This window comes from Castor canadensis, chromosome X (genome assembly GCF_047511655.1).
Source record: "Castor canadensis chromosome X, mCasCan1.hap1v2, whole genome shotgun sequence".
Lineage (NCBI taxonomy): Eukaryota > Metazoa > Chordata > Mammalia > Rodentia > Castoridae > Castor > Castor canadensis.
Window position 1 is genome coordinate 82621314 of NC_133405.1, and position 23850 is coordinate 82645163.

The 23850-nt window shown below is 38.2% G+C and overlaps 1 protein-coding gene and 1 non-coding gene across 5 annotated transcripts in view; one reads left to right on the top strand and one right to left on the bottom strand.

Moving 5' to 3' along the window:
* Window positions 1–23833, bottom strand: part of Kif4a (kinesin family member 4A) — a 108020-nt gene extending 84187 nt beyond the window's left edge. For 2 of the 4 annotated variants that reach the window (XM_074064475.1, XM_074064472.1), the window contains exons 1-7: window positions 23749–23833; window positions 23304–23644; window positions 23090–23204; window positions 18891–19081; window positions 16949–17041; window positions 14045–14211; window positions 13719–13813 (exon numbers count right to left, since the gene is read on the bottom strand). In XM_074064475.1, the coding sequence (XP_073920576.1) occupies window positions 13719–13813; window positions 14045–14211; window positions 16949–17041; window positions 18891–19081; window positions 23090–23204; window positions 23304–23423 (781 nt within the window). In that variant the 5' untranslated portion in view covers window positions 23424–23644; window positions 23749–23833. The other 2 variants (XM_074064474.1, XM_074064473.1) reach the window with 2 other exon arrangements.
* LOC141420142 (small nucleolar RNA SNORA51) lies at window positions 17161–17290 on the top strand. The gene has a single exon (XR_012444828.1). It is a non-coding gene; the product is annotated as a small nucleolar RNA SNORA51 (small nucleolar RNA).
* Window positions 23834–23850: the final 17 nt, after the last annotated feature.

Here is a 23850-nt window from a genome sequence, read left to right on the forward strand (position 1 = left end):
AAGAACTTTTAGTCACTTTCTTACAAAGTTACACATACATTTACCCTCTTAAATTCCTAAGTATGTACCCAAGAGAAATGATAGCGCATTCACAAAAAGACGTACATACAAATGTTCAGGACATCCTTCTTCATAATTGCTAAAAATTGGAAAAAACTCAACTTTCCATCAAAAAGAGAGTAGAAAACAAATAGCAGTATAATCACAAAATGGAATATTGTTGAACAACACAAAGGAACAAATAACTAATAAAAGCAAGAACATGAATAAATCTAAAAATGTTACGGCGGGTAGAGGGTGTAGCTCAATGGTAGAGCACTTACTTGATTAGCATGTGCGAAAATCTGGGTTCAATCCCCAAAACCCAAAGCAAACACACAAAAAACCCCAACAACATATTGAGTAAAAGAAGGCAGGCACACGCTCACACATACACACACACTCACACGTTATTATATCATCCCGTTTATATGATATCTAAGAAGGTGAAAAATTAATCTATGGTGTCATAAGTCAAAAAGTGATTGCCTGGAGTAGAATGGGGGAAGGATGAATTGACTGGAAAGAGGTACAAGGGGGCTTTCTGAAACAGAAATGTTTCATATTTCATACCATGTTTTGGGTGCTAGATACAGGAGTATAATCAATTACCAAAACTGAGCATTTAAATTATGTGTATTTTATTGTACAGAAATTTTATTTCAAGAAAAAATATATTTAGGGCTGGAAGTGTGACTCAAAGTGGTAGAGCACTTGCCTAGCAAGCATAAGATCCTCAGTTCAAACCCTAGCAACACTATATGTGTGTATGTGTATGTGATAACTATATGAGATGATGGCTATATTAATTAGCTTGATAGTGGACACATATATCAAAACATCCCATTGTCTAACTTAAATATGTAAAATTTTTTGTCAGTATTGGGATTGAACTCAGGGCCTCACACTTGCTAGGCAGTTGTTCTACCAATTGAGCCACTCAGTCGACCCTGTTTTATTTGGTATTTTTTGAGATAGGGACTTGTGAACTATTTGTTTGGGCTGCCTTGAACTGCAATCCTCGATTTCTGCCTCCTGAGTAGCCAGGAGTAGAGGCATGAGTCACAGGCACCTGACTTTTATTTGTCAATTATAACTCAGTAAAGCTGAAAAGGGTGAAGGCTATTACTCCTAGAGTAGCCAATTTTATATATTCAAAAAAAGGGAAGAAAACATATAGGAAGAAACATACACACACAGGAGATGATCAAAACAGATTAACAAAGTTAAAAAATAAGGCTGAACCCAGCAGCACAGCAACTAAGAGATAGCATAGATAAATGGGACCTCATAAAACTAAAAAGCTTCTGTTCATCAAAAGAAGTGGTCTCTAAACTGAAGAGAACACCCACAGAGTGGGACAAAATATTTGCCAGCTACACATCAGACAAAGGACTGATAACCAGAATACATAGGGAACTTAAAAAACTAAATTCTCCCAAAATTAATGAACCAATAAAGAAATGGGCAAGTGAACTAAACAGAACTTTCTCAAAAGAAGAAATTCAAATGGCCAAAAAACACATGAAAAAATGCTCACCAACCCGAGCAATAAAGGAAATGCAAATTAAAACCACACTAAGATTCCACCTCACCCCTGTTAGAATAGCCATCATGAGCAACACCACCACCAACAGGTGTTGGCAAGGATGTGGGGAAAAAGGAACCCTCTTACACCGTTGGTGGGAATGTAAACTAGTACAACCACTCTGGAAAAAAATTGGGAGGCTACTTAAAACACTAAACATTGATCTACCATATGATCCAGCAATACCACTCTTGGGGATATACCCAAAAGACTGTGACACAGGTTACTCCAGAGGCACCTGCACACCCATGTTTATTGCGGCACTATTCACAATAGCCAAGTTATGGAAACAGCCAAGATGCCCCACCACTGATGAATGGTTTAAGAAAATGTGGTATCTATACACAATGGGATTTTATGCAGCCATGAAGAAGAACGAAATGTTATCATTTGCAGGTAAATGGATGGAATTGGAGAACATCATTCTGAGTGAGGTTAGCCTGGCCCAAAAGACCAAAAATCATATGTTCTCCCTCATATGTGGACATTAGATCAAGGGCAAACACAACAAGGGGATTGGACTTTGAACACATGATAAAAGCGAGAGCACACAAGGGAGGGGTGAGGATAGGTAAGACACCTAAAAAATTAGCTAGCATTTGTTGCTCTTAATGCAGAGAAACTAAAGCAGATACCTTAAAAGCAACTGAGGCAAATAGGAAAGCAACAGGAACTAGAGAAAAGGTTAGATCAAAAAGAATTAACCTAGAAGGCAACACACATGTACAGGAAATTAATGTGAGTCAACTCCCTGTATAGCTATCCTTATCTCAACCAGGAACACTTGTTCCTTCCTATTATTGCCTATACTCTTTCTTCAACAAAATTAGAGATAAGGGCAAAATAGTTTAAGCTGGGTATTGAGGGGGTGGGGGGAGAGGGAGGGGGCAGAGTGGGTGGTAAGGGAGGGGGTGGGGGCAGGGGTGAGAAATGACCCAAGCCTTGTATGCACATATGAATAATAAAACAATAAAAAAAAATAAGGCTGAAGCCTGGCATGGTAGCACATGGTTTTAATCCCAACACTAAGGAGACCGAGGCAGAATTGTGACTTTGAGGTTTGAGACCTGGAGTATACATCAAGAAGACTCCATATCTTAAAAAAGGAAAAGAAGGGGGCTGGTGGAGTGGCTCAAGTGATAGAGCACCTGCCTACCAAGCACAAGGTCCTGAGAGCAAACCCCAGTACTACCAAAAAAAAAAAGGAAAGGGAGAGAAGGAGTCAGGGAGGGAGGAAGGAAGGGAGGGAGAGAAAGAGAAAGGGAGAGAAGGGAGAGAAAGGAAAAAAAGCAAAAGAGAATGTGAGAAAATGAAATAAGGGGGTACTGGAGATGTGGCTCAAGTGACTCAGTGCCTGCCTAGCAAGTCAAGGCCCTGAGTTCAAACCTGAGTACTACCAAAAAAGATGAGAGAGATAGAAAGAGAGAGTAAGTAAGACAGAGAAAGAAAGAGTAGCTTAAAATAAGGCTGAGAAATATATGTAATTTTTGCAACAAAATATTAATACCCAAAATAAACTTCTACAAATCAAGAAGAAGAATACAACATGAAAGAAAAAAGCAAAGAACATGAACAGGTAATTCATAGAAATGGAAAGAGAAACAGCCAATAACATGAAATAGTCCATACCCCAAGTAATTAGGGAAATATAAGCATTTCAGAATAATATGCAATATTAAGTATAGGCAAAAATAAAAAGGTCCATAATATCCAATTATGTCAGCAGTATAGGGAAACATATTCTCATACATTCCCAATTCACTCCCATTATAAATGGATCACTCCCATTGTAAATGGAGTAAACATTGAGGCAGACATTTTGGAGGGTAATATTTAGCAGTATTTAATATCTCAAATGTGTGTACCCTTCAGCCTACCAATTCTTCTTCCAGGTACACAATCTAGAGAACACTCTCATGTGCATATCATGTACAAGATATAATTTTGCATTAGGCAGAAATTGGACAACTGAAATTTCAATCAAAATGGAAATAAGTCAGGCCTATACTCCCAGCTATTTGGGAGGCAGAGGATCAATTGAGCCCAGGAGTTTGAGGACAGACTGGGCAACATAGCAAGACCTTGTCACAGAAAAGAAAAATTAAAAAAAAAAAGGAATAAATGAGGTAGATTCTGAACAATAAGGAATCAGCTATAGCAATTTTTTTTAAAATGAGGCAGACTTACATATACTGATATAAAAAGATCTCAAAGATATATCAGTAAGAGATAAAATAGTATGGAGTTTAAAAACACAAAACTCCCAATAAAAATATATGTATGCAAAAAACTCTTGAATGATACCCAATAAGCAGGTGAAAGTGGTTACCTCTGAATTAGGATTAGGTGGTAGATAAATCAAGGGGGATTTTTTTTATCTTCATCTGTATTGTTTGTATTTTTATACTAGGAGTTAATTCATATATTACTTGTGTAATTAAAAGGAAATAATTTAGCAATGCCAGGATTTAAAAAAATATATTACTATACATATATACACATATGCATAAAAAACATCTGGTTTAGATAACACACAAAACCTAATAACGACAGTCAAACAAAAACCCACCCAAAGCTTAAAAAGAAGACCTGGGGAATGAATAGAGGACTTTAGAAAGTTCAGATTATATTTCTGGAGCTCTAGAAAGCCATATGCATGTGCAGGGCTATGTGTGTGGTCATGAAAGATCTAAAACACCTGAAATCTTGCATCTCGGGCTGACTTTGAGACCTGCTCAAGTGAGCAGGAAATGAATGCTAAGGCAGAGTTGTAAAGTATCTGAGCATTGAAGACACGCCTTCATCCCACCATGTACAAAGTCCTAGGCAAATGGTGGAAGATTTATAGGTTTAAGGCATTAAAGGAAATCTGTGACCAATCATTAGCTGATCATTAACTTAGGTGGGAATGGGGAATGAGTGCTAGTGGGCATGGTGCCTCTCACTGGAGTGACAAAATGTTCTAAAATTAGGCTATGGTAATGCCTTCACAACTCTGTGAACATAGCTACTTTGTAAAATTAAAAAGGGGCATTTTAAATACATTCAGAACAAAAAGCTGAAGAAGGAATAGGTCTGTGCCCCGTGCCAGCAGTATAATAATGATAAATAACAAAGAGGTTAAAATTTTTTTTCCTGCTTTATCAGTTCCCAGGGGGAACTGAAGCTCAATATGAGGAAAGTAGTAGTGAGAACCCAACTACTTCAATAACAGTTCTAATATCTTGGACCAGATGAATAACAGCCAAGGGAACTGAGGGTAATTTCAAATAAGACTACTGAAGCTATGTCAATGATCTTTGAGGAATCATGGAAAAAGATGCTCCAGAAGAATGGGCAGATATAATTTGACGTTCAAAAAAAAAAAAGGCTAATTCCATAAAACATAGACCTGTAAATTTGATGTAACTCTACAATGGATTATTGCAAGGATAGGTTGCAAAAGTTAATCGAGGCTAATCCTTAGTTCTTTTTTTGTACTCTTACTAAGCTGGTAGCTATGAGAAATACAGTACACGTGGTAAATCTCGACTTAGCAAGGCATTGAGAAAAATCTTTTATAAGATCCTTAATAAGAAAACTAAAAGCTGGGTGCCAGTGGCTCATGCCTATAATCCTAGCTACTCAGGAGGCAGAGATCAGAGGACAACGGTTCGAAGCCAGCCTGGACAAATAGTTTGTGAGACCCTTTTTCGAAAATACCAAGATGGATTCCAAGATGGCGGCTAGAGGGAGTAAGCAGAAAGCCTGCCTCCTATAGTGAAATCTTGGAGAGACGCTGGAGACACACCTTGCAGGCAAAACCACCAAGAAGAGGCAAAACTTTGACCCCTCCACACATCTAACCGATGCAGAGAATCTCCACTTCATGTTAAACGGGAGAAACCAGGAGGACCCCCGGGCCGCCAGCCGCCCACACCCAGACGGCTTAGGAAGAAGCGGACAAGATGAGCTTAGCAGTACCACGGTACTCCCAAAGACAACCCTGGGCCAGATCAGCATAGCCCCCTGGACAGAATGACCTCCACCTGGGGGAAAAAAGAGAAAATGAGTAATAAGCAATAAGAATAAAGACATGTGGGAAAGAGGGTGGGATGCACTGAGCGCCGAAGAGGGCGGGAAGGGAATCCTTCCTGTAACTGTGAATAAACAAGCCAGGCTGGGCCGGAGAGGCTCTGGCCGGAGTGAGGGAATGCGTCCAGCAACCAGGAGCGGGAAAGCTTGTGAGAGTGGTGGAGGGAGGAAAACTCCACAAGAGAGGGGGAAACACCCACCTCCCATGTGATCTGTAAACAAACATGGTGGCTGGCGGGAGCAGCAGCACCACACAGCAATGAGGAGCGGGAAAGCTTGTGAAAGTGGTGGTGGGAGGAAAACTCCACAGGACAGGGGGGAACACACACTTCCCAAGTGAGCTATAAATAAACACAAAGGCCAGAGAAAGTGGGTGCAGTGTCACCTCCCCCGGTGTGCTTGGAAAGGGGAAAGCTTGTAGCAGCAGCTCACACACAGAAGAACTCTGAGTAAACAAAGCCTGAAGGGCAAGGTGAGTGTTAAGAGCACCCCAGAGATCTGCATAAATAACACCTCCAGCTACAGCAGGCTGACAGCAGCAGGCGGGCAAGCCACAGCCGCAGATAGCCATTCACAGAACTGTCTCCAGACACTTTATTTTTTCTCTCTTCCTACCTTTGATGAGAAAACAACCAACTATAACTGCATGCTGAAAAACCTACTGAAACTGTATTGCATTTGAACTTGGGACACTTTGTGGGGTTTTTTTGTGCAGTTTTGTTCTACTTTATGCATCCCCTTTGATGAGACAACTACAGAACAACATCTGAGGCACCATCTCCAGGAATGGAGACTGAGACAGACACCCAAATTATTAAGACTGAAACTTCATTGCATTTGAACTTGGAGGTTTTTTTTTAAATTTTTTTTATTTTCTATTTTTCATTTTGTTTTATTATATATATATATATATTTCTTTCATTTACTTATATTTTATTTTTATTCTTATCTTTATTCTTTTTGTTTTTTTATTTTCAATCCTCTCTATGTCTCTCTAAGGCCTGTTCAGCTTACTGTCAATTAGTATACCAATGTTCCCTGTTTATACCTTTGAAACATTTTTGTTTGATTCCTTGTTTTGTTTTTTCCTACTTGTTTGTTTTTCCCTTTTTCTTTAACTTCTTGCTTTCCATTTCCTCTCACCCTTCCATTCTAAATATTACCATTGTTATTATTACAAACTAGAAATACTTAATTGCACACAGTACAGGGACAATAACAACACCAAGGGCAATGATGGGAAGACAGAAAAAATAGGCAAGCCAGTTTCCCCACAGCAAAAAATTAGTACAGACCCCAGAGGGAAATGAAGAAAACAGATACTCAGATCCAGACTCCAACAAAATGAAGATAAACTATGCCAAAGAACCCAATGTAGCCGACAAGAATAATTTAAAAGAAGACATACTACAGGTACTCAATGAGAATTTTATAGAGATGATACTGGATAGGGTTAACCAAACTGTACAGAAGACACTTAAGAAATTCCAATGGATGGAATTGGGGAACATCATTCTGAGTGAGGTTAGCCTGGCTCAAAAAACCAAAAATCGTATGTTCTCCCTCATATGTGGACATTAGATCAAGGGCAAACACAACAAGGGGACTGGATTTTGAGCACATGATAAAAGCGAGAGCACACAAGGGAGGGATGAGGATAGGTAAGACACCTAAAAAACTAGCTAACATTTGTTGCCCTTAACGCAGAGAAACTAAAGCAGATACCTTAAAGCAACTGAGGCCAATAGGAAAAGGGGAACAGGTACTAGAGAAAAGGTTAGATCAAAAAGAATTAACCTAGAAGGTAACACCCACGCACAGGAAATCAATGTGAGCCAATGCCCTGTATAGCTATCCTTATCTCAACCAGCAAAAACCCTTGTTCCTTCCTATTATTGCTTATACTCTCTCTACAACAAAATTAGAAATAAGGGCAAAATAGTTTCTGCTGGGTATTGAGGAGGGGGAGAGGGAGGGGGCGGAGTGGGTGGTAAGGGAGGGGGTGGGGGCAGTGGGGAGAAATGAACCAATCCTTGTATGCACATATGAATAATAAAAGAAAAATGAAAAAAAAAAAAAAGAAATTCCAAGACAACAAAAATACAGAATTGGAAAAAGCAAAAGAAGAAATAAAGGAAACCATAGAAGCACTGTATAAACACCAAAGTGAAACAGAGAACAAAATTAATAAACAAATAAATGAACTCAGGACAAAAATAGACAACATTAAAGAGGAAACCGCCCAGGATATGGAAAACCTCAGAAAAAAGAACGAAACAGAACTGCAAAACAAAACGGAAGGCTGATCCAGCAGAATAGAACAAACAGAAGACAGAATCTCAGAACTCGAAGATGAAACAGTAATTAAAGGAAAAACCAAAGAACTATTAATTAAAAAACTCAAGACCTGTGAAAAGAAAATGCAAGAACTCACCGACTCCATCAAAAGACCAAACTTGAGAATCATGGGCATCGAAGAAGGAGAAGAGGTGCAAGCAAAGGGAATGAGTAATATATTCAACAAAATAATAACAGAATATTTCCCAAATCTACACAAAGATAGTCCCATACAGATGCAAGAGGCCTACAGGACACCAAACAGACCAGATCAAAATAGAACTACCCCACAACATATCATCATTAAAACAACAAGTTCAGAAACTAGGGAAACAATATTGAAGGCTGTAAGAGAGAAAAAACAAATAACATACAAAGGTAAACCCATCAAAATCACAGCAGACTTCTCAACAGAAACATTAAAGGCAAGAAGAGCGTGAGGTGAGATCTTCTGGGCACTGAATGAAAGTAACTTCAACCCCAGGATACTCTATCCAGCAAAACTAACATTCAAACTGGATGAAGCAGTAAAAGTCTTCCATGATACGCAGAAGCTAAAACAATATGTGACCACAAAGACACCACTATAAAAGATTCTTCAAGGGATTCTGCACACAGAAAGTGAAACCCAGCATATCCGTGAAAGGACAGGCAGCACCAAACTACAGGAAAAGAAAAAGCAAGAAAGTAGAGAGTAACCTCAACTTAGGTACACACAATCAAACCTTCAAACAACTAAGACAACTAAATGACAGGAATCACCACATACCTACCAGTACTAACACTTAATGTTAACGGACTTAATTCACCCATCAAACGGCACCGTTTGACGAAATGGATTAAAAAGGAAGATCCAACAATTTGTTGCTTATAGGAGACCCATCCCACCGACAGAAATAAACATAGGCTTAGGATGAAAGGCTGGAAGATTTACCAAGCCAATGGCCCCTGAAAACAGGCAGGAATCTCTGACAAAGTAGACTTGAAACCTACATTGATCAAACGAGATAAAGAAGGACATTCCATACTAATAAAAGAGGAAATAGACCAAAAGGAAATAATAATCATCAACCTGTATGCACCCAATGTCAACGCACCCAACTTCATCAAACATACCCTGAAAGACCTAAAAGCATAAATTAACTCCAATACAGTGGTTGTGGGAGACTTGAACACCCCATTATCATCAATAGATAGGTCATCCAAACAAAAAAATCAATAAAGAAATCCAAGATCTAAAATATACAATAGATCAACTGGACCTACTTGATGTCTACAGAACATTTCATCCATCTTCTACACAATATACATTCTTCTCAGCAGCCCATGGAACCTTCTCCAAAATAGAACATATCCTAGGGCAAAAGCAAGCCTCAGCAAATATGAGAAAATAGAAATTATACCATGCATACTATCTGATCACAATGCAATAAAACTAGAACTCAACAACAAAAGTAAAGACAAAACACATGCAAACAGCTGGAAACTGAATAACTCATTACTTAATGAACAATGGGTCATTGATGAAATAAAAGAGGAAATTAAAAAGTTCCTTGAAGTCAATGAAAATGAAAACACAACATATCAGCAAAGGCAGTCCAGAGAGGAAAGTTCATAGCCATGAGTGCATATATTAAAAAGACTGACAGATCCCAAATCAATGACCTAATGATACATCTCAAACTCCTAGAAAAACAAGAACAAGCAAATCCCAAAACAAATAGAAGGAGAGAAATAAGAAAAATAAGAGCTGGAATCAATGAAATAGAAACCAAAAAAACCATACAAAGAATTAATGAAACAAAAAGTTGGTTCTTCAAAAAATTAAACAAGATCGACAGACCCCTGGCAAACCTGACTAAAATGAGGAGAGAAAAAACCCAAATTAGTAGAATCAGGAATGCAAAAGGGGAGATGACAACAAACACCATGGAAGTCCAGGAAATCATCAGAGACTACTTTGAGAACCTATATTCAAATAAATTTGAAAATCTTAAAGAAATGGACAGATTTCTAGATACATATGATCACCCAAAACTGAACCAAGAGGAAATTAATCACCTGAATAGATCTATAACACAAAATGAAATTGAAGCAGCAATCAAGAGTCTCCCCAAAAAGAAAAGTCCAGGACCTGATGGATTCTCTGCTGAATTCTATCAGGCCTTTAAAGAAGAACTGATACCAACCCTCCTTAAACTGTTCCACGAAATAGAAAGGGAAGGAAAACTGCCTAACACATTTTATGAAGCCAGTATTACACTTATCCCAAAACCAGGCAAAGACACCTCCAAAAAGGAGAACTATAGGCCAATCTCCTTAATGAACACTGATGCAAAAATCCTCAACAAAATAATGACAAACTGAATTCAACAACACATCAAAAAGATTATTCACCATGACCAAGTAGCCTTCATCCCAGGAATGCAGGGGTGGTTCAACATACGAAAATCAATAAGCGTAATGAACCACATTAACAGGAGAAAAGACAAAAACCACTTGATCATCTCAATAGATGCAGAAAAAGCCTTCGATAAGATCCAACACCATTTCATGATAAAAGCTCTAAGAAAACTAGGAATAGAAGGAAAGTACCTCAACATTATAAAAGCTATATATGACAAAACTACAGCCAGCATTATACTTAATGGAGAAAAACTGAAACCATTCCCTCTAAAATCAGGAACTAGACAAGGATGCCCACTATCTCCACTCCTATTCAACATAGTACTGGAATTCCCAGCCAGAGCAATTAGGCAAGAAGAAGGAATAAAAGGAATACAAATAGGTAAAGAAACTGTCAAAATATCCCTATTCGCAGACAACATGATCCTATATCTTAAGGACCAAAAAAGCTCTACTCAGAAGCTCCTAGACACCATCAATAGCTACAGCAAGTTAGCAGGATATAAAATCAACATAGAAAAATCATTAGCATTTCTATACAATAACAATGAGCAAACTGAAAAAGAATGTACGAAAACAATTCCATGTACAATAGCCTCAAAAAAAATCAAATACCTAGGTGTAAACCTAACAAAAGATGTGAATGACCTCTACAAGGAAAACTATAAACTTCTGAAGAAAGAGAGTGAGGAAGACTACAGCAAGTGGAGAGATCTCCCATGCTCATGGATTGGTAGAATCAACATAGTAAAAATGTCTATACTCCCAAAAGTAATCTACATGTTTAATGCAATTCCCATCAAAATTCCAATGACATTCATTAAAGAGATTGAAAAATCTACTGTTAAATTTATATGGAAACACAAGAGGCCACGAATAGCCAAGGCAATACTCAGTCAAAAGAACAATGCTGGAGGTATCACGATACCTGACTTCAAAACTATATTACAAAGCAATAACAATAAAAACAGCATGGTACTGGCAGAAAAACCGACATGAAGACCAGTGGAACAGAATAGAGGACTCAGATCTATGAAGCCATACAACTATAACCAATTTGTCTTTGACAAAGGAGCTAAAAATATACGATGGAGAAAAAGCAGCCTCTTCAACAAAAACTGCTGGGAAAACTGGTTAGCAGTCTGCAAAAAACTGAAACTAGATCCATGTATATCACCCTATACCAATATTAACTCAAAATGGATCAAGGATCTTAACATCAGACCCCAAACTCTAAAGTTCATACAGGAAATAGTAGGAAATACTCTGGAGTTAGTAGGTATAGGTAAGAACTTTCTCAATGAAACCCCAGCAGCACAGCATCTAAGAAATAGCATAGATAAATGGGACCTCATAAAACTAAAAAGCTTCTGTTCATCAAAAGAAATGGTCTCTAAACTGAAGAGAACACCCATAGAGTGGGAGAAAATATTTGCCAGCTACACATCAGACAAAGGACTAATAACCAGAATATATACGGAACTTAAAAAACTAAATTCTCCCAAAACTAATGATCCAATAAAGAGATAAGCAAGTGAACTAAACAGAACTTTCTCAAAAGAAGAAATTCAAATGGCCAAAAAAACACGTGAAAAAATGCTGACCATCTCTAGCAATAAAGGAAATGCAAATTAAAACCACACTAAGATTCCACCTCACCCGTTAGAATAGCCATCATTAGCAACACCACCAACAACAGGTGTTGGCGAGGATGTGGGGAAAAAGGAACCCTCTTACACTGCTGGTGGGAATGTAAAGTAGTACAACCACTCTGGAAAAAAATTTGGAGGCTACTTAAAAAGCTAAACATTGATCTACCATTTGCTCCAGCAATACCACTCTTGGGGATATACTCAAAAGACTGTGACACGGGTTACTCCAGAGGCACTGCACACCCACATTTATTGCGGCACTATTCACAATAGCCAAGTTATGGAAACAGCCAAGATGCCCCACCACTGACAAATGGATTAAGAAAATGTGGTACCTATACACAACGGAATTTTACACAGTCATGAAGAAGAACGAAATGTTATCATTTGCTGGTAAATGGATGGAATTGGAGAACATCATTCTGAGTGAGGTTAGCCTGGCCCAAAAGACTAAAAATCGTATGTTGTCCCTCATATGTGGACATTAGATCAAGGGCAAACACAACAAGGGGATTAGACTTTGAGCACACGATAAAAGGGAGAGCACACTAGGGAGGGGTGAGGATAGGCAAGACATCTAAAAAATAGCTAGCATTTGTTGCTCTTAAAGCAGAGAAAGTAAAGTAGATACCTTAAAAGCAACTGAGGCCAATAGGAGAAGGGGACCTGGAACTAGAGAAAAGGTTAGATCAAATAGAATTAACCTAGAAGGTAACACACATGCACAGGAAATTAATGTGAGTCAACTCACTGCATAGCCATCCTTATGTCAACCAGCAAAAACCCTTGTTCCGTCCCATTATTGCTTATACTCTCTCTTCATCAAAATTAGAGATAAGGGCAAAATAGTCTCTGCCGGGTATTGAGGGGGTGGGGGAAGAGGGAGGGGGCGAAGTGGGTGGTAAGGGAGGGGGTGGGGGCAGGGTGGAGAAATGACCCAAGCCTTGTATGCACATATGATTAATAAAACAATAAAAAGAAAATACCCAACACAAGAAAGGGCTGGCGGAGTGGCTCAAGTAATAAAGCACCTGCTTAGCAAGCACAAAGCCCTGAGTTCAAAACCCAGTACCAGAAAAAAAAATAAGGAAAGGAAAATTGAAGAATAGGAGCTGCATGTTAATTTTTGTTAGAAAGGTTAATAATCATTTAATGGATCATTCTCAAAGTATGCAGATCACCAGGTTATGCTAGATGAAGTTTTCTAATTACATTCACTATAAGGTTTTTCTAGTCTAGGAGCTTTATCATGTAAATCCAACTTAAATGCAGATATGGAAACTGTACTGGTAAGGTTTATAAGTGACAGCATTTGCAAGGGATAGTAAATATTTGGAATGACAGAATCAAAATATTTATTGTAAGTGACTGGGGGTAAAATGAAACAAAACTAAGACTTAAACTAAAAGTTGCCTGGATCACATGAAGTCAAATCAAAGGCCAGATCCAAATCCCATACCTGAATTAGAGAATGAGTGCAAGGGAAAGAAATAATTTTTCACCATTTCTGAAATCAGTCTCAAACTTCAATTGCAGCTACTAGAAGAACGTGATCTGAAATAATCCAGTCAAAACATTAATAAGAGCATAGAAGTTTTTATTTACAATTTAATTCATCTTACCTTCTTTTAGACGATCTCCTTCAGCCTTGGTTTTCTTTTGTCTTTCTGATCCAGCAAGGTCAACAAGATGCAACTTGGAGCGAAAGCTGCTATTTCTGTGATAATCACAGGAAAACAAGTGAGAATAACACACATGGTTGAGAATAGTTGAGTATCAAAGCTGACCTGCCAGCTCTAGTTTTCTTGCAACTCAGTGAAAACATTTCCATTGGTCACTAATGCTCACAATACTGCTGTCTGATGATTTGTGAAATCAGTTGAAGAAAAAGCCCAGTTAATTCATAGAATTAACATAAAAAACCTTGACTCTTGAAATTATTACTTACTTGTCATTTTTCTTTCTTTGCTCTATGGAGATTGTAAAGATGGCATGAGATCGGGATGACTGGGAATTCATAGCTGTAGAGGCCACAGTTCTTGAGTTGTTGCCCTGCTCCAAACAGGAAACTGTATCTGAGGCAACTACAACAGTCTTCTCAGTGAGTCCCATAATCTAATTCCAGGAAAGAAAAAATTTCCTTATGATTCATACTACAAATACACAATCACAAACATAGAGATTGGTGGTTTACAAAAAAGGTCTTGATATTCCTAGAACCTCAATGAATAGAACAGCCATGGAAATGAGGACTTTCAAACTAGCAACTCTGTGAAGACGTTTGAAAACCAAGATCTGTCATCTTCCCTAGGAACTTCAATGTTGGGTTCCAACCAATACTAGAGCTAGAGAAGATCTCTAGATTTTAGGGTAAGAATGACTAGGTGACTTCCAGGGAGCCCTAAATGGAAGTAAACTTTGGCCCCAAAGCACAGCAAGCATAACATACGCGGCTCTGGTATTTCTCTGTTCCTTTCTCCTCCGTGCTCCTTCCTGTACCTCTGACCCATTATATACCTCACTAGAGAAAACAGCATGGTACAGTTTTCACTGGATTAAGAAGCCAGGAAAATAAGGTCTCAGGCTTGATACTGTATCGACTTGAGACCTTATACATGTTAAAATCTCTTGGAATTTCTGGGGGGGGGGTTGATAAGACTAGATTATTATGAAGTCCCTTCTAGCTCCAATAGCTCCCAAATCTGTATCTGTGTCCCTAATTTCTAGTATCTGTGTCCCTCTATTTCTAGCTGCCTGCTACTTATACTTTGGAATCAGTTAATATAAACAAAACTCGTTCCTTCCACTAGTACTGATTATCTCTACTAATTTTCCATTTCTATATCTCTATTCTCATATTCTCAAAACTTCAGATCAGCTGATGGAGAGGCTCACGTATTAGAGCACCTGTCTAACAAGCAGTAGGCCCTGAGTACAAACCCCAATACTGCTGAAGAAAACCCTTCAGATCACTTTTAACTCCTCCCATTTCTTCATATCTCATTATCATTAACTCCTAGTCATTCTTCTTTTGAATCAATTGCTTCCCTTTCCTTTCCAAATCTACTTGCTGAGTCCAGACCTGTATTATTTCATGTCTGAAAAATAAGGCAACAGTTTCCCCAACTGGTCTTCATCCTGGTCTTCCTCCTTTTCAATACATTTTCATTCAGTCTTCCTAAAAATCTTGCTTCCTAAAATGTCACCAAATTACTAAACCCTGTGCCTAGATAATAAGGATGCAAAGAGACTTAAGAAATACTCTTCTAAACTCCAGGAGCTAATGTAGTTGGAGAGATACACACATAAGATAAAAACTTGGGTGGGGCACTGGTGACGCACTCCTGTAATCCTAGCTACTTGGGAGGCTGAAATCAGAACTGCAGTTCAAGACCAGCCTAGGCAAATAGTTCATGAGATCCCGTTTCCAAAATAACCACAGCAAAGTGGACTGGAGGTGTGGCTTAAGCAGTAGCGTGCCTGCTTTGCAAGCACGAAGCCCTAAGTTCAAACCCAGTCCATCTCCCCCTAAATATAGATATAAGGTAAAAGTATCCATAGTAACTTTTCATTCAGAAGTATTGGATAGCTACATACTGTCACAGGGATTTCAAAAAAGCTCATTAGGCTGACTTCACTATTCAGTCCTAACAGATCTGTTACTTCTCAGCCCAAACCCTCTAATCCAGACAGACTGGTCTAGGCTTTTTTGCTTTCCCACTGAAGCTATTACTTACTAAAAGAATATCCTTAGTTCTTTTCTCTACTCCCTTAAATTCCATCTATCCCACCTGAAAAATGTTTATAATTGTCCTTACCCACCCCAGTTTGTGTCAGGAACACACATTTCTTTGAATTGCACATCTCACCTCAAACAATGCCTGGGATTTAATTCTTGCCTTAGCATGAAGTATATAAAAGATCTTGGAACAGGGTCAAAAGGTAGTGTGGTGCTAACATTATTTCTGGTGATAGCATATATTTTGCCCAGGTTTCTCATACCCATTATCCAAATTATCTTCCTGTATTCCAAGCTTATCAGGCCTGATACTTCAAGTCTTGCTTTAGTACCTGGCTAAAAACATAATGATCCAGAAGGAAAAAAGACTCAGAGGCACAGGTATTTGTCCCGTATCAATACTCCTAACCTTCAACCCTCCTCTTTCTTTGTGAAGAGGAAGAGGAGAAGGAGATGGTCAAGAGATTTCTCTGAATTTTCCCAAGTCTATACTACCTGTTCTCACCCACTTCCAGCTTCCTGAATACTCAAGCTATGCATCTATACCATGTGGCAGAGGTTCTCAAATAAGTGGTCTCTTCTTCCTATGGCATTATGAATTTTTAAATTTTCGTATTTAATTTTTTCACTTTTTTATATCATCCCAGACCCTAGCACAGTGTTAAAATGCTGTCCAACAGAATTGTCTATGATCATGGATATATCCTGTATCTATGCTGTTCAACATGACAGTCAGAAGTCACATGGAGCTATTGACTTTATTTAGCTTTAATTAAAGTAAGTTTAAATGGTCACTTGTGGCTGCTATACTGTATAGCTCAGCCTCAGAACTCTAAAAAATTAATAAATGTTTAATTGATATTAATATTCCTTCAAGAAGTAACAAAACAGTGATTAAACTGAATGAGTCCCCCCTCCTTCCTTCCCCCCTCTTCCTTCCTTGCTTTCTAAAAGAGGTCCCATCTAGGAATTCTAGGTTAACAAAGGGAATTAGGGCACACAAAACCTGAAAGACAGATGTTAGTTATTTAAATCCAAAGTGACAAAGAAAAATAATGTAAACTTCAGTAGTCCCCAGCCTTTGTAATAACATCAAATGAAAGACAAACACACCTTTATGCCTTCCTTAGGATCCTCCCGGATATTTATTTGAGAAGCTTTCTCACGAGACAGGCACAGAAGATCCCAAATTTCTTCGTTATAAATCTGATATTGTTAAAAACAAAAGGGCAAAAAAAAGATGTTAATAGTGGTAATCTCTGGGTGGTAAGATCATGGGTAATTTTAAAATACTTTATGTCTTTCTATATTTAAAACTTTGTCTAGGCCTCCTGGTGCTTACCAGTCTGTGTTCTTATACTGACTGTATAGAAAGAGGAGGCAAAGTAAACCTATCCCATATACACCTCAGCCCAGGCCCTGTGCCTGGTCTTTATTGTGAATGGGGAGACATAGGAAAAAAAAAAACTTTGTCTACAATGAACATGTATTATTTTCAGAAATAAGGAAAGGACTTTAAGGGACCAGGGGTATAGCTCAGTGGTAAAGCACTTGCCTAAAGCAAGGTCCTGAGTTCAATCCCTAACACCACAAAAGAAAAGGACTTAACCTTATATGCAATCGTTTGATGGTTAATAAGAATGAATTTGCATAACTTGTAACTAAATTGAGACTTCTCTTTTAAGACAGTGTCTCTTGGGAATAGCAGCACAGGAAAAGTTATATGGATGCTCAAATTCTGTTCCTTGATGGTGTCAAAACAGCACCACCTTCACCAACTTTGTTAAAAATGTAAGTAATGGGTCCTTGTGGGAAGGGAGATTAAAGGTTGGGAGAAAGGGAAGCAAAAGGGAGAGGTAGTAACTAATATTTCAACAGTAAGCAGAACTTTAAGTACTTAAAGTACATAGCACATTGTAAGTGCTATGTTTATTTGCTGTAACTGCTGATGCTATTATTTATGGGTTATTTTTGGAAGTTCTGGGGTTTGAACTTTGGTCCTCACACTTGCTCGGCAGGCATGCTACTACTTGAGCCACTCTACCAGTCCATGCTGATGCTATTATTTAATATGCCAGGTTCCCAAGATATCTTTATATTCAATTACCTTGACCATAACTGGATTAGCCAAGACTTAAAAAGGCTAATCTTAATGATGTCTAACGCCCCTTCTTCCAATTGTATAACTCCTATACCAGCTAAAAAACTGAGATTCAACTCCTGGGTAAAGTATTCACATAGAATTTATATTACATAAATAATATAAATGCTTAAATTACATAAGTTGAATTATTCTTCCTTAAAGACATCTCTGCTGTGGAACCAATGAGCTAGCTTCACAGAAGCCAAAAATTTGCACATGCATTTTTGGTGTACTGAGGTTAGATGTAATTGGCCAATCTACTTGTATAGTGATAAACACTAGAATACAAATTCCTGTCTATTTTGTCCACTGTTACCTACCAAGTATCTGATATATCCACGTACCTAGAACAGGGTTTGGCACATAGTAGGTGCTCAATAAATATCTGTCAAACACACAATTTATCACCACTTACTCAATATTTCACCTGATTTTTAATAATATTCTACATGAAGGCTGGTGGAGAGACTCAAGTGTGGTAGAGCACCTACCTAGCAAGCATGAGGCACTGAGTTCAACCCCCAGTATGGACAGAAAAATGTTCTTCGTGAAGCAGCAGCATTATAACTTAAGCTTCAAAACAGAAAAGGGAAATCAAATACTTTTCTGTACACTCTATAGGGAATCAGTAATAGAGGCCAAACTAAAATTAAAGAATTTCTATCATCTTTTTATATGGCAATGCCAATTCCTCTAACAATCAGATTAAATAGATGATTCTAATAAGAAAAAGAGTTGGGTAGAAGCCAGATCCAACTGAGCCAGTAAATTTTCCCTATCAATTTATTAAAATGCAATTTTCTAAAAATGCAATTTACTAATCTGAGTCATGCCAGAAAAAATCTGATTTGGATTTATTTCTGTACTCAAAGATAATTTTGAATTCAGAATAACTAAAGATAAATCACTTACCTCCAAGTAAGACACTTTCAGAGTAAATTCAAAGTCACTCTTTTTATCAATTTCTTTGAAGAGCATTTGTATTACCCTAGGAATGACCCCAACTGTTGGTTCATTCTCTTGCTCTGAAGTATATGCACCTCCCATTGAATAAGTTTTTCCAGATCCAGTCTGCCCATAGGCCAGGACAGTTGCATTGTATCCTGGTAAAATAGAAGTCACATGCATAGTGGTGCTCAAAAAAATTGCATCCAATCAATATACTACATTTCCTTCAGCAATTACTTTTAAGAAAACTGATATTGCCCTCTTAAGACAAAATCTCTTAAAAATAGCAGACACAAAGAAAAGTTCTGTGGATGCCATGACTTTGTACCATTGAAGATAAGCAGAGAAATACCAACTCTAGATTATTGCCCCTTCTTGACAGCTCTTAAAAGCTAAAACATAAAATACTTAAATATACGATGAAGCTGGCATATATTTCTTGATTAAAAGAGTCTTGCCAGACATGGTGGCATACTCATGTGATCTCAGCACTTAGGAGGCTGAGACAGAAGAGTCACAGTTTGAGGTCAGTCTGGGCTACATAGTAAGTTCAAGACCAGTACGTAGACCTTGCCTCAAAAGGAAGAGAGGGAGAGGGAGAGGGAGAGGGAGAGGGAGAGGGAGAGGGAGAGGGAGAGGGAGAGGGAGAGAGAGAGAGAGAGAGAGAGAGAGAGAGAGAGAGAGAGAGAGAGAGAGGATGAATATCTTCATTTGAAAAGGCAGCAACATTGTTTTTTTACAATTGATGAAAGCATCTACTCCTCATCTCAATAGTCCAAATGCACCCAGACCATATAGATCATCAGGGTGCTCACAGAAATGTCAGTAAATATGATTCAATGTGTTATATATATCCTTTGCTTTTATAGAGCAAAAAAGAATCATCCACTTAAAGGTATTTATGATATAGTTAACTGAAAAAAGTAGGTTAAAAGTAGTTATTAAATGCAAGTGCCTATGCCAGAAAAATCAAAAGGATATCAATTATTGGGCTGGGGGCATGGTTCAAGTGGTAGAATACTTGCCCTGCAAGCACAAGGTCCTGAGTTCAAACCCCAGTAACACCAAAAAAAGAATAATTCACACTTTGAGTTTAGTTCCAAGTAATAGAGATTAAAAGTATTTGTTTTATAGATTAATTTTTATGTTTTCTCTTGTCAGAGAATCCAGATTACTAGTTACTTGGGCATTTTCTTTTCGTCCCATAAGTTTTGATTGAAACTAGAGACAGATAAACCCCGCTACAAGTAGTAAGATTTTAAAAAGAAACTTTAGACAACAGATGGGCTAGTCTTCAATTATTATAATAATTCAATTAATTATAAGGTAGTAGCAACTAGAAGAACTATAAATCCAAATTTATTTCAAGGTGAAATAAATGACCTTGGGAACTGTCCTTTATTAGAGTGACAGACATGTTCTAAAGAAACACAGGTAAGCTTTCTGTTAAATGATTACCATATTTATGCCAAAGTTGTTACCTACTATTTAACAAGATAATTTTGAAGTCTGAAGGGAAAATCTTCAAGTCTTTAAACACTATGTTTATCTACATGATAATCTTGAAGTTTTAAAGGAAACTGCTATTCTAAATGAAAAATCCTAAGATGGTAAATCGAGATTTTCGCTTTAATAAATTGATGGTATCGTCTGGTATGATTATAGAGCAACATTCCATAATTTTCTGCAATACCACAGATATGTATAGAAGCATCATCTTGGGAAAACAGTTTTCAGTACTTTGCATATAATACTCAGGGCTCTGTGCTACCAGGAGTTCAGAGTACAAAAGGGTGCTATTGAGCTGACTATGAAAAATAATGGCTTTGCTTTTGCAACTGAGAACAATGTTAAACACCTATATATTGCAATCACTTTCTACTTAATATTGTCTTTAAAGACCATGCTTGAATTTTCATGGTTTCCCAACTTGAGAATATGAACATAAAACTTATAGTGTTCTTAGTAAGCTGTGGAGGTACATTCTGAAGAAGATAACTAGACAGTGAGAGCCTGAAAAACATTGTTTTAGGAAGGGCTAAAGAGAAGGGGGATGGTTATCAGAAGACATTTGAACCATATAATAGTCTTCCGGATATGTGAAAAGGCAAGAAAAGATTGACTTTATAGTGGAGAAGGCCAGCAGATAACACCTTAATCATATGATCAAAATGAACATCAGTAGTACTGGAACAGCTGGACATCACGGCTCACACCTGTAAGCCCAGCTACTTGGGAGGTAGAGATCAGGAAGATCACAGTTCAAGCCCAGTCTAGGCAAAAAAGTTTGAGACCACATTTCAATCAATAAAATTCTGAGTACAGTGGCACATGCCTGTCACCCTAGCTACATGGGAAGAATAAATAGAATGATGGCAATTCAGTCTAGCACAAGCATAAATGCAAGACTCTACTTGAAAAATACCTAAAACAAAAAGGGATGGGTATATGGCTCAAGTTGTAGAGCACTTGCCTAGCAAGCACAAGGCCCTGAGTTCAAACTCTAGTACTGATAAAAAAATAGTAATAGAACAAATTAAAATCATGTCTTACCTGACAGGACGCAATGAGAATATGGCACCACTTTTGTGATATTTCTGCTAAAAGATATATAACCTGAATCTAATCATAACATCAGACAAAACAAAATTGCGAAACATTTCCAAAGTAACTGGCCCGTAATCTTCAAAAGTGTCAAAAATCATGAAACTAAAATAAAAAGACTGAAGAACCATTTTATAATGGAGAGTAAGGAAGCACAGCTAAATATGTGTGATTTTGAATCAAATTCTTTTTGCTATAAAGGACATTATTGGAACGGTTGTCAAAACTTGAATGGGGTTTAAGGATTAGATGGTAGTAATGTGGCAATGCTACATTATGTTACCATAATTAAGTTACCTTACAAGAGAGTCCTTCTTTGTAGGAAGTATAAGCTATAGTATTCAGGGGTCATGAGGTCAACAACACATCTCAAATGGTTCAGGAAAAAAAAATTCTTTCTGCTGTTCTTGCAAAATTTCTACAAATTTAGTATTTTCACATTTTGAAATAAGGTGTTCAATGTGCCCTGAGCCATGGCATCATTTTTTTAAAAGGTGAAAATATATGTGAATAGCTGTTGCTTGGAAGGCTTCTGCTTATCTAGAGAAATGAACTAACAACTGAGTAACAATTACTGGGAAGTAAATTTCTTCTCAATAGCACCATCTTTCTAACACAATTAGAGTTGTACAAAAACCAAAATAAAGGTGGAGTACCTGTGAATTAGTGAGTTCCCTGCCAAACAAAAATTTAAACAGACACTGGAAGTTCATCTAACAGTTGCATTTTTCTTTGGATGGAAAGTTCAACTAGATCATACACAATGCACTTTTTGACTTTAAGGCACTAGTATGCCACAATTCGACTTCTTTTCAATGAATCTCTGTTTCAAATCTTGAATAACTGCTGCACTAGAATGATAATAAGACATCTCTCAGTTACTAACACTCTTCTTTTGAACACTGCTGTGGTCATCAACATTAAAACGTTAGCTCCTGCAATAAAGATTATTAACTGGCCATAGTATTGGGGGGGGGGCTTTAGGAAATTGACCTTTGTCAAAAGTTCCCTATTCTATGAAATTCACCTAAAACCTGGAAAGCAGAGTTAGTGCCATTCTTTTGTTCTTCATACCGCTTAGTTTTAAAACAGTGCTACTTCTATAGCGGGACTGACTGTTGTATATTTTTAACGTTTACCATATTTTAAGATAAGTGCAACAAATTTCTAAAAATTATGTATTCAAAATTATTTATGTAGTCATCTACTTCTCTTCCTGCCCCTTGGACTTTGAACACCTTCAGAGCCTGGAGGCTATATAATTTCTCCCTGGATGGATAATAATGAATATTGAGGCTTGGGACTGAAACAGGTTGGCACACGGATCATCATCAGCACCCACCAAAGAGCCTATACTCTAACTCAGATTGGAACAAAAATATGTACAAGTCAAAGATAAACAGAAACACAGAAATCAAATACAGTATAAAGCTTCAAGGGTACAGAGACTTTTTGAAGACAGGAATCATTTTACCCATTCCTGTATTAGCAGTGCCAGGGCACTGTGCCTAGTCTTAACTATAGGCTCAAGAAACCTTCCACGAATTAAATGGCCTCACCTTTAAATATGCCTTTTATAAGTGGTGCTACTGCTGTATTGAAGACCTCTTCCTGTTCAGTAGAGGGGTCAAACACAAAATCATAGGTAAAGGATTTATCGGTACCAACCACCACCTATAAAAGGCAAAGGACAAGGCGTAAGGGAAAAAAAAAGGCCACGCCCCTCGTTGCCACCCAGCAGTTCAGAGACAAGCTGTGGATTCTGCTACGCACCTGAGGTTCTCCAGGCACGAAGGAAAGGCACATCTGGCAGCCCTCGTTAACTTCTTTAGAGACCAGAGGGCGACAACGCAGTGCCACTCTTACAGGAATTCCCTTCACCTCCTCCTTCATGATCCTAGCCCAGCCCCGTCTCTGCGGGGGAGAAAACCGGGGTTCACTGATGAGTCTTGGTAGGTGGCAGGAATAGAAAGACCCTCCGTAGAGGATGGGGAGGGCTATGGAACTCAGCCGTCGCGGAGGCACCTCCGTCCCAGCCAAATCGCTGTCTTAGATTACTCTCACACTTGTCCACAATGGAAAAAGATCCGACACTCTCAAGAGTGAAGTGGCATCTGAAATGAAAAGAAAAAAACTCCGGAGACAGCGACAAAAGAACCAAGGCCCCACTGTATCGGGAAAGGCAGAATCTGACCTAAGGTGTGTCCTCTTAACTCACCAAACTAAATGTCCCTTCTCCCAGTCTTCCCCGGTCTCCTGGCGCCCTGGCTCAACTGGAACTTTAACCGCCAAGTTTCAAATCGGCCCCGGAGGCGCCAGC